The sequence below is a fragment of the Heptranchias perlo genome, chromosome 35 (assembly GCF_035084215.1).
Source record: "Heptranchias perlo isolate sHepPer1 chromosome 35, sHepPer1.hap1, whole genome shotgun sequence".
Taxonomy (NCBI): Eukaryota; Metazoa; Chordata; class Chondrichthyes; order Hexanchiformes; family Hexanchidae; genus Heptranchias; species Heptranchias perlo.
The window spans coordinates 15256760-15271459 of NC_090359.1; the positions used below are offsets into that span (position 1 = coordinate 15256760).

At 51.5% G+C, this 14700-nt stretch overlaps 1 protein-coding gene across 1 annotated transcript; it reads right to left on the reverse strand.

The window, feature by feature from the left end:
- Positions 1–1619: 1619 nt before the first annotated feature.
- LOC137302267 (zona pellucida sperm-binding protein 3-like) lies at positions 1620–9548 on the reverse strand. Its single transcript, XM_067971914.1, has 6 exons — positions 9304–9548; positions 8284–8399; positions 8093–8196; positions 7824–8001; positions 7618–7738; positions 1620–1868 (listed from the first exon to the last, which is right to left on the reverse strand). Exons 1-6 carry the CDS (start codon positions 9481–9483, stop codon positions 1620–1622), a joined length of 948 nt encoding a protein of 315 aa, XP_067828015.1. The 5' UTR covers positions 9484–9548.
- Positions 9549–14700: the final 5152 nt, after the last annotated feature.

Genomic DNA, 14700 nt, shown 5'->3' on the forward strand with positions numbered 1-14700 from the left:
TCATTTACCGATTTTTTCCTTTGCCACATGTGCTGAGAGGATGCAGCAAGAAATCAATCTTTAGAACATGAAAGAAAAATGTTTTGGTGAAACCTTTCAATTCCGTCAAATCCCACCTCTCTCACATTCCTGTACTTGATGTTGCACAGTTCAAACCCGCCTCTTCTCCCAGCTTTTTCTTCCTTCCACAGTCAATAGGCCGCCTTTCCTTTCCTCCTTCCATCTCATGGACACTTTCCTGCTCCATTGCCGACTCTAACATTCACTTTCACGATCGCACGCCTTAAAGTTTGTTCTGCTCCGACCGCTGTTTCTATTGGGCACATGTCCCATTCGCACCAATGTTCATTTGTGCCTTGAAACCAGTCGATACATTTCGATCTGCGTGACCGCTCGACAGACAAACACGACGAAAGCAGGGCTGGTCTCTGGAAAGACAGCCGCCCGAATGTTCACGAAATTTACTTGGGGAATCTTGTGATCCAGGGGATGGTAACTGAAGAACTGGTTTTTGTTTTGATGCTTGTTGGCTCTTTTCTCTCAGCAGTTGATGTGCGTGAGTGACGGGCAGCGCTACAGAGCTGCGAATGGCGGTTGAAAGGTTCACATTTGGCAAGTTGGGGCGGTGCAGTGAGATCGGAAGTGTTCCGCCTTGATCTTAATAGTTCTGTTGAAACCTGTGATTGAATCGAGTAGAGGATAAATGTAAAGAGCGCCTGTGGGGGAAAAGGAGCGATTACAGGCCATGAGCGGAAGGTCTTTCAAATTCTCGTGGCGCAGGACGCTGTGAGCGGAAACGGCAGATTTTAAACGCATGTGTCGGAAAGTAAAGTGCGATCTTGTGTGTGAGAAGAGCACAAGAAAGTTGTGCTTGAAGCTGCGCCCTTGAGGCAAGTTGCAGGTTGTCAGGAAAACTGCGATAGTGAAAGCTCAAAAATAAACCCAGAAACTGCTGGCAACACTCAGCAGGTCAGATAGTATCTGTGGGGAGATACTCGCTTTACCGGGGGCGTCATTGTGCACTTTGATTAATACTAAAGACCTGTACAAGATGGACGGGTTGCACCTCAACAAGGCTGGGACCAATGTCCTCGTAGGGATTTTACCCTTGACTTATCAGCGAGCGATACCGGCCTTTACTGGGCCTCAGCTATTTACAATGTATATGAGTGTAAAAAGATCTCTGACGCTAGCTGCGTGGAAAAGTGAGCTGTGAGGAGGACACAAAGTGTCTGCAAAGGGATACAGACAGGTTACGTGAGTGGACAAGGTGGCAGGTGGAGTATAATGTGGGGAAATGTGAGGTTATTCACTTTGATAGGAAGAATAGAAAAACAAAATGTTTTAAAATGGTGAGCAACTATTGAATATTCATGTTCAGAGAGACTTTGGTGTCCTGGTGCAAGAAACACAGAAAGTTAACATGTTGGTACAGCAAGCAATTAGGAAGGCAAATGGCATGTTGGTCTTTATTGCAAGGGGGCTGGAATACAAGAGTAAGGAAGTCTTGTTGCAATTGTACGGGGCTTTGGTGAGACCACACCTGGAGTACTGTGTACAGTTTTGGTCTCCTTATCTAAGCAAGGATAAACTTGCCTGAGAGGCGATGTAAGAAAGCTTCACTTGGAGATGAGGGTGATGATGCCTTTCCTCGTGGACTCTGACATGCTGTCTGCCAGAAGCATATCCCCGTACACTTCCAGTCGGTCTGGGTCTATCCAGTCCCACAGAGCCAACGGCAGTTTCATGCCAGAGCGCCAGTACCGAATCTGCCCCGGTGACGAGGAGGTGTCGACATATGTCTTCACCGCCTGGAGGTCATTTGGTGGGCGGATCGCCCGCCGTTTATACAAACCGCGGGAATTTCCCTGCCGTTCATTTCAATGGGAATCAGAATGGTCTTGGGCTGTAGCACAAAGTGGGTGATAGCGGATAGGCCGCCCATCACACATCCCACCTGATATTCAGTTCCCTTGACTTCAGTGGGACTGGACTGAATATCAGGAGGAAGCTTCAGCGAGCGATACCGGCCGTCAGGCGGTCCCGTCCAGGAAGAATTCCTGCCCCAGGTGGTTTCAATAACGAGCGGTCAATCTGCAAGGCCAGTTTTACACCAGATCACCAAGCGGAAAATGTACCCCAGAGAGTCTGTAATTATTCGTTCTGGGAACTGAAGTATATAGAAATTCAAGACAATAAATTTTCTGAATTTGTACATTTCCATTGACCAGAACCCCGACCACCTCCTGTGGAACAAACGGATTTGTGTTAACATTGCAGAGAATCCATTGGAAATCCACATTGTGAATTGAAACATTCAGCATTGCACAAATTCCGGATTGGTGTCGGTCATTCAAACATTACCACAGACACTCGCTTTATTTCATCTTATTCATCTCTCTCCCACCGTGAGATAAATATCTCACCCTCTGACACCAAAATCAACGAGCGACATATGTTTTCATCACGTTCATCGCGAAGAACTAATGGATCATCATTAGTACAGCTGATTCAGACACTCTGAGAGGTCTCTTTGGGCCTCTGTGAATGATCAATGAATGGATTGAAAAGGGCAGGTCAGTTAAAATCTGATTTTTTATCGTATTAACAAACAGCCAAGTGATTAGGAGATTCTAATTGCCAGTTGAGTGCAGACACCATGTGATGAGTTCAGCACTCACTCGAAAGCAAACTGAGAGCTGGTCTGTTTCTGGCTCTGTGATATTGGAAGGAGTGACTGGTTGTGTTTCAGAGGTCTGTGTTGTGCTGATGACTGGAGCAGAAAAAACATCTTTGGGCTGAAATCTACACCTGATTCTTTGATGCCTCGTGTGTTTGGACCTTTTGAACATCTGCTTTGCTCAGACAGCCTGCCATTGTCCTTCTTACAGAAACAAATATATGGAAAATATACAATCCTAGAATCTCACAGCATAGGAGGCCATTCGACCCATCGTGCAGTGGCCAGCTCTTTGAAGGATGTAACCGATTACTCCCATTCCCGTGCTCTTTACCCATAAACTTTGTAATTTTTACCTTTTCAAGTATTTATCCAATTTTCCTTTTAAAGTTACGATTGAATCGAGCTCCACCATCCTTTGAGGCAGTGCGTTCCAGATCATAACAATTCGCTGTGTAAAAAATCTCCTTATCTCCCTTCTCGTTCTTTTGCCAATCATCTTAAATCTGCGTCCGTTGGTTGCCGACCCTCCCGCCAGTGGGTGAAGTTTCTCCTTATTCACTCGATCAAAACCCCTCTTAATTTTGAACACGTGGATTACTTCTACCCTTAACCTTCATTGCTCGAAGCAGAACAATCCCAGGTTCTCGAGTCTCTCCACACAACTAAACCCCATCCCTGGTATAATTCTGGGAAATCTCCTCTCCATCCTCTCCAAGACCTTGACCTCCTTAATAAATTATAGTGCCCAGAATTGAACACAATACTTCAGATGAGGCCTGAACAATGATTTATAAACGTTTAATATAACTTCCTTGCTTTTGTGCTCTATTTCTCTATTATTAAGCCAAGGAACCGGATGCTGTTTTAACGGTTTCACCAACTTGTGCTGCCGCCCTCCGCTCTAATCCCATTGCCCGTCTCTCGGTCCTGTCCCCGGGCTCGGGGACTCTCGGCCGGTCCAGGGCCCTTTAAGAGGGACGCGCCACACTGCGCATGTGCGCCGTTTATTTAAATCAAACCGCGCGATTCAAAGGAAAAGTGACGTCAGTTTCCGTCACAATAAAAACCGCTCGTTCTCAACCGAAAAAACGGAAAGTTTGTCTCGCGACACAACAGGAAGCGGTCACTGATCCGGCGGGTGATGTGCGCATGTGCGAACATTCTCCCAGAGTGCAGCGCGGCCTGTCTCACAGATGGGGCCTTTTCTCCGCCGCTCTGCATTGTGGGAGATTCGGCCGCCATGACGGCCCCGGGTCACCGAGTTCATCCAATCACAGGTGAAGCTTCCCGGATTGGTGGAACCGACAGAGTGCAGGTGGTCTGTGGAGCGAGAGAATCTCTGAGAAGAGGGGCAGCCAATTGGGGAAATCACAGGAGGTGGTGACCGGTCATAAACCAATCGGTGAATGACGGATTGAACCAAGGAAAGGAATGAAGAAACTCGACTGGGACCTGTGGGAACAGGCGGACTAATAAATTTAACCCGTGTCCAGTTCAGGTCACCACATTACAGGAAAGATGGGATTGGACCAGAGAGGGTCCAGAGGAGATTTACAAGGATGTTCCAGGACTGGAGAATTTTAGCTATGGGGAAGGATTGGATCGGCTGGAGTTGTTTTCATTGGAACAGAGGAGGCTGAGGGGGGATTTAATTGAGGTGTATAAAATTATTGGGGGCCACGCGGACTGCGTCACTTCAAGGCGGCAACTCACCCCCACCTTCTCAAAGGCAAATGGGATGGGCAATAAATGCTGCCCTTGCCAGTAACACCCACATCCCATGAACAAATAAAAAAAGAATATGAAGTTCCGATATCCCTTAGCAGAGAGACCAATAACCAGGAGGCATATATTTCAAATAATTGGAAGAATTCGAGGGGACCCGGGGATAATTTTTTTCACCCAGAGGGTGGTGTGGGTTTGAACCTGACTCGCTGAAAGGGTGGTAGAGGCAGAAACCAACATCGCTTTTTATAAGTACTTGGATGCGCACTTGAAGTCCCGTCACCTGCAAGGCTGCGGACCAAGACCAAGAGTGCGATTAGGCTGGATAGCTTTTTCAGCTGGCACAGACAATGGGCCGAATAGCCTCCTTCTGTGCTGTAAATTTCTATGATTCTATAACCCCTAGGTTCAAATGTAACATGGCAAAAGATACATGTCTACGGTTCAAAAAAATATCTTTATAGGGAGGGGACAATGTAGAGTTCTGCCCGAAAATGTTGTTCACACAGACTCCGTGAATTATTTTAAATGGGAATAATAGTGGAGGCACCTTGGAACAGAGGAACATTAAATTGGATGAGGGGGCGAGAGGAAAGTCACCTGTTTCTGTCCTGTAAGATCCTAAGCTTCATTGAGAATGAATTCATGAAGCATTTCGACATGGTATTTTGTTGCAACATTTTAAAAATACCCCAAAGTAGTTCTCCTGGTGTCATGGCCAGTATATCCAGTTTGTAAAGCCTCCCTGAAATGTTTACATGTAAATCAGACAAGAGTCAGAAGAGGGTAGGATGGCCCTACACTACACTACAATGTATTGTCATCTATTGGGTTTAATGTTTCCTAACATTATTCATCAATAGTGTGAGGAAGCTCAGAGTGAAAGTGAGGAGGGGCCGTCTGACTGCAGTTTCCACTGGAAGAAAAAACTCCTTGTGTGTAGTGAGCAGAAATGAATTGCTATTGTTAAAAGTTCCCACTAACTTATTGTGATTCTACTGCAACAGAACGAGACTGGATCTCCTGCTATGTTTAAACACTAAACTTCAGTGATTATAGCTCAAGTAAAATATTACTATGATTTGATTTAAATGGAGAAGTGGTTTCCACCCGCCAAAGAATGTTGTCTGAAGAGGGTGTTTACTGCTAACAGCTCCCATCCTGTTTAATAGACCCCCTGAATGTCTGATTTACCAAAAAGAAAAACCCAGCTCAGTAAAGATAAACAAATATGCTCTTATTAAATCTGAAGAACATTTTATGAACAAATTTCAGTATTTCAAAGGCAAGGTTGTCCCAGACATGGATTGTACCCAATTCACTGTAAAGTTATAAAGACACAGCCAGTTTAACGACCAGGGGACATAACCTCGAAGTTCGAATTAGGACTTTCAGGAATGAAGTTAAGAGACGCTTCTACACACAACGAGTGGGAGAAGTTAGGAACACTCTTCCACAAATGGCAGTTGATGCTAGCTCAATTGTTAAATCTATTATCTCAGGTTAAAATTTTGTTAATCAAAAAGGTAAGGGATATGACTAAGGCAGGTATATGGAGTTATGTCACAGATCAACCATGATCTCATTGAATGGTGGACCAGGCGAGAGGGGCTAAATGGCCAACTCCTGTTCCTATTGCCACCCCTCAAATATAGTGAATGATAAACAATAACGTAATCTGAAAAATAGGACTAACTCCTTACAATACAATCCTGAGGGCCTGCCGTGAGGGGAAGCTGAGGATAACGAAACTTCAGTCTGTGCTCACGAGAAGACAGGTGAAATTCAAATCCAACAGAGGTAAATCACAACCGCTGGGCTCCCCGTCCCTCGCACTCTGTGCCTGTACCCAATGAGCACAACATTGCCCCCTGTGAACATTAATCTTTACACTGGGCATTGGAAATTTACTTGGAGCCCCAGCCCAACAAAACAAAGATCTTCACACCAGGGGCAGAGATCTTCAATCTTGGAAGAGAGTTCAAGTCCACCCACTTTCAATCCTATTGGTGTTTGGACAATTAGCTCCAACTGGGAAAGTTTAGGAGTTTGGAGCCCATGTGCGGATTCGAGTGATCAATGGCCACAGAGCACCAAGGGAATGATTGGGCAGTCAACCACCCGGCACCAGTACTTCAGGCCAGTCCCACTGTCCCTTCAGAGCTCATTGACCTGCACAATGAGGGCCTGGCAAGCCTTCACCCATTGCTGCAGCCATCCCTGGATTGGGCCTGGATACACTATTACCAGCCATTCTGCCACTAGTTACATGGACCCATTTCAACCCATTTCACTAACAGGAGGAACTGACGGAGGAGTGCAGTGTGTTACTAACACGGTATTGAGCACTCATTGTGTCGTTGACTGGAGACAGTGAGAAATGAGCAACCAGCCATGAGAAGATACAAGTGGTCACTGCTTTATTGGTCATTTGATAACTAGTTAAACTGGGTTTGCTTGTGTTTCCTGTTCAGGAACAAGGCAATCCAAGAAGCAGAGATCAGAGAGACAGCGCTCACAGTCAGGGCCAAGATCAGGACCACCTCAGACGCCACACGTATAAAGCAACAAGAAACCAATGGTTAGTGAAGGAAATACTGAGGGGAAAATGGAAACTAGCAGTCGGCCAACTCACCACCTGGAGACCTCTCCTGCATCCTTTGCTCAACATCATTAAGGGGCTCAGTTGCCAGGTCTGTCACATGAGGATCCAGAATGACCAAGGGTCCAAGTGAGGCCTCACCCTCCCACTTCAACTCAGCATCACTCTCTGCAATATCAAACATTCCAGTTAGAGGGTAAAGGGTGACCTCCAACAATCAAGAGGATCAATGTCCTACCAGGTCCAGATACAAGATCCCTCCTTCCTCTGGAATCAACGAGGAAATCCCTTGTGGCACTGCAGTTGCCCAGATGACAACAGGCACACACGTCATTGGTCGATTCTTCCAATGGGGTCCAGCTCAACCAGAGAATCAGTTCATCAACCAGGTTGTCAATCACCCTTTAATCAACACATCCCTGAACGAGAGAGGGAACTTCCATATTCTGGAAAGTACAAGCCTTGTTCATGGAATCTCTCCGATCCACTGCAGCAACTTTCAGGTGACAGGTGATGAAAATCTGAGGGACACATTCAATACAAGTTGTTATTTAGTGACCTCCTCCCAACATGGGGAACCCAATGTTTGGCTTCCTCTTACCAAGGAACGGTCATCTCCAAAGAAGCGGAACGCATCCAGATCAAACTGGAGTTTGTCCAGCTCACGTTCACCTCTTGGCAACACAAAGGTTGAAAAGGAGTCCTCAGCTTTGCTGTCCAGGAGGCAACTGAAGAAAGATTTAAAAAGGGACAAAGTGAATTAAGTGAACCGATTGAGACAGAAACAGCTGGAGAAAGCAGAGAGCTCCTTACCCATGGGAGTCAATGATGTTGTATCTTGGGGTGGAATCCTTGTCTGGGCTCAATGTAGCTGCACAGCTGTCAATGTAGAGCTTAAAGGGCATGTGGTTGGTCATCGAAACAGAGGCCTCAATGTGAATGAGGTCACCCAGGTAGTAGACAGTCGAGGTGCGCTCTGTAAGCCAGTCATCTGAAGTACAAGAGGACAAGGGTTGGAGACAGTGGGTGTAACTCCCAGTGGGAAACGACAGAAAAGCACTCCCCATCCACCCATCACATACCGTTCATAAGACGCAGTGAGAATGACAGAAGCCCTTCTCCAGACTTGGTCGAGCTGAATGGGATCCAGGTGGGCTTGATAGGGTCACTGCTCACATTGCCCTTCCTGAAAGGACAGTGCAGTAATTTCAGGACAACTTCACAGAACTGCACCTGCTGCAGACCTTATTTGCAATAGAGTAAAGATTCTTACCTAAAATAGTGGCACTCAATGGGAATGACTGCTCTATTTGTTCTCACAATAACAGATCCACGAGCATTTGGGGTGTGGTTCAGGTGGGTGGTGTCGACCAGGAAATCGCCAGCCATCTGAAAGACATCAGGTTAAGGAATGAAGAGCTGGTCTCATTGAACAAAAGCTATTTCTGGTCATTTTCCTGCCCTGTTAAGCAGCAGTTTGAGGGGTTTCAGCTGCTCCTCAATGACACATGATTGAAGCAGCTCCACCATTGGCAGAAGTTGCCTGCAGCAGCCTCTGTTACTCTGCTCAGTCCACCTTCTATTTTCGGGGACTTCAGGCCTGCAGTCAGAAACCCCTGAAACGATTGGCACTGCCAGATTTGATGAGCATTCTTTCCCATATAGATTAGAGCTTTCACCTTAAGGGGCTCAAGTTACCCCTGATATGGAGCACAAAACACAACACCACTTTCAAATCTCATCTGTGTCCGTGGAATCAATGGTATTGGCAGGTGTAACAACCAAAAGTGGAATTCCCCTTTAATACATTGTATCCCAATTATTGTTCCACTTGTTTCATCTTTCAAGGGAAGTCTCAACAGGAACTTCCACACTGAACATTCATTGACCACAAGTTGAGGCAACAGGCCTGAATATCCACAGGAAGGAAAGGAAAAGATAAATCAATTGAGGCACAAAAGAACAGAGTGGTTTGGAGAAATGCAGGAGAAGGTTCAAGGTCAATAGAATTGAATCTCAGAGTTAGAGAGTAGCAATGACCCATTTAAGAAAGATGCAGTCCCTCAGTGACAAGTTGAAGTTCTTTTTAAATATAAAGCGAAGATTGACATGTCAACATAAAGAAGTAGTTTCACACAGGGTGATACTTCACAGTGGGCAAAAATTTATACACAGATTTCATTCAGGGATCTCCTCAGTGGCTGGAGTTTCACCCGATGTTAATGAGTTCAGAGTGGGCAGTAATCCACACAGTGAAATTGGAGCAAGAGTTGAGGAATCACATTACCTGCAATCTGCTGCCACATTCATGGAGCCCATAGTCAAAGAGGACAGTGTGGTTCTGAGAGTAGATCCCAGTTGGCCGACAACCTGCTGTCCCCAGGGTCAGGTCAGTAGCTTTAATCAGTTGCCTGGTTCTAAATAAATCCATGTCTACCCTCACCAGCAGGTTCTGCTCTCCACACTGCACCATCACAGTCTGCAGTGGAGACAGACTTCTCCCCTCAGACACACTGAAATGGGAACCAAAGGGAGGGACAGGGAGAGGGACTCTCTGAGGTACAGGGGTGGGTTTTACTCTTCTCCATTGAAATCTCTGGCCTCCAAACTGTTGCCAAATATCAGAGCAACAAACCGCTCCAACTAACACCAGCACCGGGAACAAACCTCTCACTACAAAATCCCCCATGATAACAAACAACTCAACTATCACTTTACCCACCAACCAGCACCTTTTTTTTTTCTCTTTTTTTTCCCTTTTTTTCTTTTTATTTATCACTTTACCCACCAACCAGCACACTTATTTTTTTCTTTTTTTTGTGTTTTTTAGGCCCCCCTTTTATAAGAAGGGGGGGGGTGTAGGGTGTGCTTAAGTACTAAAAATCAAATAAAACAAAACCAGGCATCAAATTAAAATTTTATTTTCCTCGTCCAGGATGCACTCCAGCCCCTGCAGTGCCCACCGGTCGCGGAAAGCCTCAAGCGTACCGGCAGACACCGCGTGCTCCATCTCCAGGGCCACCCGGGCGCGGAGCAACCCGCGAAAGAGAGGCAGACAGGCCGAGCACCCGCCCCCACGGACCGCGAGCATCCTGGACCTGTGGATATCCAGGATGCACTCCAGTTTCGTCTAGTTTTCTGGTAAGTCAGTGGCGGGTGGACTCCCTGCCGGAGGAGCTCAGGCCTTTCGCCTGGAGTACCACGCACCTCCGGTACCTGGGAGTCTACCTCGGCCCTGCCGAGGAAGCCTGGCCGGCGAACTGGGAAGAGCTGGAGGCCAAGGTCGCCGCTCGCCTGGCGCGCTGGACAGGACTGCTCTGAGTGTTATCCTACAGGGGTCGAGTGCTGGTCATAAACCAGCTGGTGGCAGCCATGTTGTGGTACAGATTGGTCACTTTGACCCCACCCCCCGAGTTTGTCGCCAAGATTCAGAGGAAGTTCGTCGACTTCTTCTGGGCCAGAGGGATACACTGGGTCGCTGCCGCGGTCCTGAGTCTCCCGCTTAGGGAGGGCGGTCAGGGGCTGGTGTGCGTCCGCACCCAGGTGGCAACTTTCCACCTTCGGACGCTGCGGCGATACCTGTACGTTGAGCGTCCTCTTAGATGGCGTGCGCTGGCGACGTATTTTTTCCACCAGCTGCACAGCCTGAACTACGACACGCAGCTCCTGTTCATCTCGCTGGTGGGCGGCCGCACGTCTTTGCAGGAGCTGCCTGTCTTTTACCAGGATCTGCTCAGGGTCTGGAACATGGTCGCCTCCGGTCGGAGCTCTCGCCCGTCAGGGGTAGCGGCCGTCCTGCAGGAGCCGCTGCTCGGGAATCCGTTCCTCCGCGATATCGGCTTCGGCCACTCGCGGCTGTCGGTGCGGAGGGCCGTGGCCGGTCGGGTGACCAGAGTCAGGGACGTCCTGGATGGCGGTGGGTCGGGTTGGTTGGAGCCGTGGGCGCTCGCCGCTCGCATGTCCTCGTGGCGTGCCGGGGACGCGGCCATCGCCATCCGGGCGTTGAAATCGGCGCTCGGCCCTGACTCCACTCGGGATGTGGAGACGGCTCAGGCGTGCGGAGCCATCCCGTCCGACCTGACCCCCGTTCGGACGGAGTTCCTCCTCGGCGCCAAACCCCGGAACCTCCCTCGGGGGGCCGCGCCTCACAACTTGAGTCGTCTCTCGGAAATTCCCTCCGTGCCGTTTCACACCGCGCGGAGGGATTTCCTGTACGGGCTGCTCCTGCACACCATCCACTTCCTCGCCCTCGTCTCTCGGCCGGACACGCCCTGGCGTACCATCCTGCCGTCCGGCGGAGACGGGGGTCCCCATTGGGAGGCTCTCTATACAGGGGTCCTCCCGTGTTACTTTGGGGATCTGGGGTGGAGGGTGGCGCACGGAGCAGTCGCGTGCAACCGGCGGTTACGCCATTTCACGGACACCCAGGCCGCTTGTGATTTCTGCGGCCTGGAGGAGTCCGTGTTCCATCTGTACACTGGGTGTGCGAGACTGCAGCCCCTGTTCCATTATTTGAAGGGGCTGCTCCTCAAGTTCTGGCTGCACTTCAGTCCCACGCTCCTGATCTTTGGCCGCCCGGTGAGGAGGGGGGCGGGCAGGTCGGTGGACGTCCTCGTGGGCCTGCTCCTGGGCCTGTCCAAGGTGGCCATCCACAGGTCTAGGATAATCGTGGTCCGTGGGGGCGGTCGCTCGGCCTGTCTGCCTCTCTTCCGCGGAATGCTCCGCGCCCGGGTGGCCCTGGAGATGGAGCATGCGGTGTCTGCCGGTACGTTCGAGGCTTTCCGCGACCGGTGGGCACCGCAGGGGCTGGAGTGCATCCTGGACGAGGACAATAAAATTTTAATTTGAACACTTGGTTTTGGTTTATTTGGTTTTTTAGTATTTAAGCACACCCCACACCCCCCCCTTCTTATAAAAGGGGGGCCTAATAAAAAAAATTAAAAAAAAGAAAAAAAAAAATCCAGGCACCAATAAACAAAGGACAGAAGGTGGGGTGTGATTCCCAGAACCAATCAGAGCTTTGGAATACAGGTGGGATTGGAGAATTATTCTGTGATGCCATTGCTGTTGGTTTCTTTGACTTTCCTCAGACGGAATCTGATCACATCTCTGTTGGGTTGTCTTTCAGACACACCAGCTCGGCATTGGAGCTGATTCTGGCTGAACTGCCACTGAGTGGAGAGCAGAGAGAGCTGAGAGAGCAGAGAGAGCAGGCCCTTGCCCGGGTCCCTTGGGGAGAAGGAGGAGGAGGAGGAGGAGAAACCACCATCAACAAGGAGGGAGGGTGAAGAAGAATACGACCAAACAGCAGCCGGGAGGGGTTGTGCTGCTGCTGCTGCTGGTTTGCGACACCGAACAGAGGGAGGAAGAGGAGGTCGGTGCAGTGAGGTGCGTCGGCTGAAGGTAGGGGGAGGAAGAAGACTTCAGAGGACAGGGGGTTCCCCCAAGTGTCTGGGCCAGGACAGCTGGAGCTGCCTGGGTGAAGTTACTTTTTCAATCTTTGGAGGACTGAGCCGAGGCAGCTCCAGCTGTCTCGGGGAAGACATCTCCTCCCCCTGCCCACTGGAAGACAGACAGAAGAAGATCCACCTTTCAAGGTGCAACCCCTCCCCTCTTCCACCCACTTCTGCAGCAGCCTACCCCTGCAGACTCCCTCCTTCCCATTCCACCATCCATCCCTCCCACCTTCTCTTGCTCTCCCGGATATTCTGGGGGAAAATAAAACCAGCAAAGGGGCCCCTCTCCCAACCAGGCACTGGGATTCGGGGAGAGAGGTTTCCTCAGGGCTTCTTTTAAAAAGGCCTAAATTCATCAGTAGGCCCGAGACTTGGGGTGGGTGTGGCTCTTTAGGTCATGGCGTCACCATCTTCGCCGGTGCCGGGACCCAGCAGGACGTATGCGGCGGTTACCTCGGGGGCCGCTCCTACAGTTCGTGCCGCTCCTGCTGGGCCGGCGCCTTTCCGCCTCATTACGAGGAAGCATGGGGTGAAGAGCTACGCCCACCCCAACATGACCATTGAGGCCTGCGTAAAGGCCATGGCCGAGGTTGTCGGCCCCTCGGCCATCGTCGCGGCCTCAAAAATGTACGGGAGGGCGGTGTTCTTCCTGAGGTCCGAGCGGGCGGTGTCCCTGGCCCTTAGTAAGGGGCTCACGGTGGGCGGGACCTTCCTGCCGGTGGACCCGCTGGAGGCCACCGCGCAGCGAGTCATTTTATCTAACGTCCCGCCTTTCCTGTCGGACGAGCTCCTCCTCCCCCACCTACGTCAACTGGGGGAGGTGAGGTCGGGGGTAACGCCGCTGCCGCTCGGACTCAGGGAGAACAGCCTCCGGCATGTTTACTCCTTCCGTCGCCAGGCATTCGTCAAGCTGGCACGGGAGGAGGTTACGGAGGGGGGCTTTAACGCCCTCCACGAGGGGACCCCTTACCGCGTCTTTTGGACGGCAGAGGGTGGGCGGTGCCATGCCTGTAAGGAGGTGGGGCACCTGAAGAGGAACTGCCCTGCCTCTCAGGCCGCCAAAACAGCTACGGCGGCCGGGGCTGGCGCCGCCACCGCTCCTCCCCCCAACCCCGCCCCCGCGTCGGGAGAGTCAACTGCGCGGGTGGAGGTTGGCGTCGAGGCCTCCGCCAGGGGGGAGGAGGGGAACCCTCGCCAGAAGAAAGCGCGGAGAAAGAGGAAGAATTTAGAGGCTGGTCCCCGGGACAGAGAAGATCTCAGTCAGCCCGAGGCCGTGACCGCGGCCAGTCAACATCTCGCGGTCGCGACAGAGCCCGGGCTGGCGGGTGATCAGGAGGGAGCGGAGGCGGGGGTCCCAGCAGACATGGAGTCCCCCCTCCCTCCGCGACCCTCCTGGAAGAAAAAGAGGCACCACTCCCCGGAAGCGAACGGGCTCCCTGCTAAGGGACGGCCCCCCGTGGAAGGGGAGTCGGTGCCGGTCGCGGATCCTGCGGCCCCGCCCGTGACATCCGAACAGCGGCGGGGGTCATCCACCTCTCGGGGGGAGGAGATCGTGCCCGTGCCTCCCGGGGGGGATGGAGAGACCCCGCCGATAGGGGGGGTCGCGGATCCGCATTTACCCGATACCACCCTGTTCACCGGGTCGGGCGTCCTGGGTGCCGGGGTGGGCGAGGCCGTTGCGGCCAAATTCGTCTGCCCCCGGCTCGACCTCTCCCAGGACCTGCTCGACCTGGTGGTGGGTTTTAACCAGAATATCTCACCGGCCGGGTCGGTCGGTGGCGACGTGGGTGGGGAGACCCCCTCCTCCCAGTATCTGGGCACGGAGCCGGGGGAGGTGGGAGAACTTGAGTACACGTTCTCCCCGGTTTCCCCGGGTTCCCCTTATATCCGGGTGCCGGTTTTTCACCGCTCGGAGGCTGGGGAGGGTCCCCGCCCGGCGCCGCCGTCTGACTCGGACCCCCCGGTGGAGCCCGGGGAGGACTCCTCTGCCGACGATCCTGGGGGTGGGATCGTGGCGGAGGCGGGGCTGGCCGGCGCGGCCGTCTCGTTCTCCGCGCTTTGTGCGGGGAGCGGGTCGGCCGCGGGCGACGATGACCCGGAGGAGGACGGGGACTCGGTGGTGGGCACTGGGGAGGATTTGGAGTTCGCCGCCAGTGAGGTGGTGGACGCCCTCGTGCCCTGCACCGAGTCTCCCCTCATCCCCGTTGAGGAACTCCGGGATTTTGCGTCCGGTT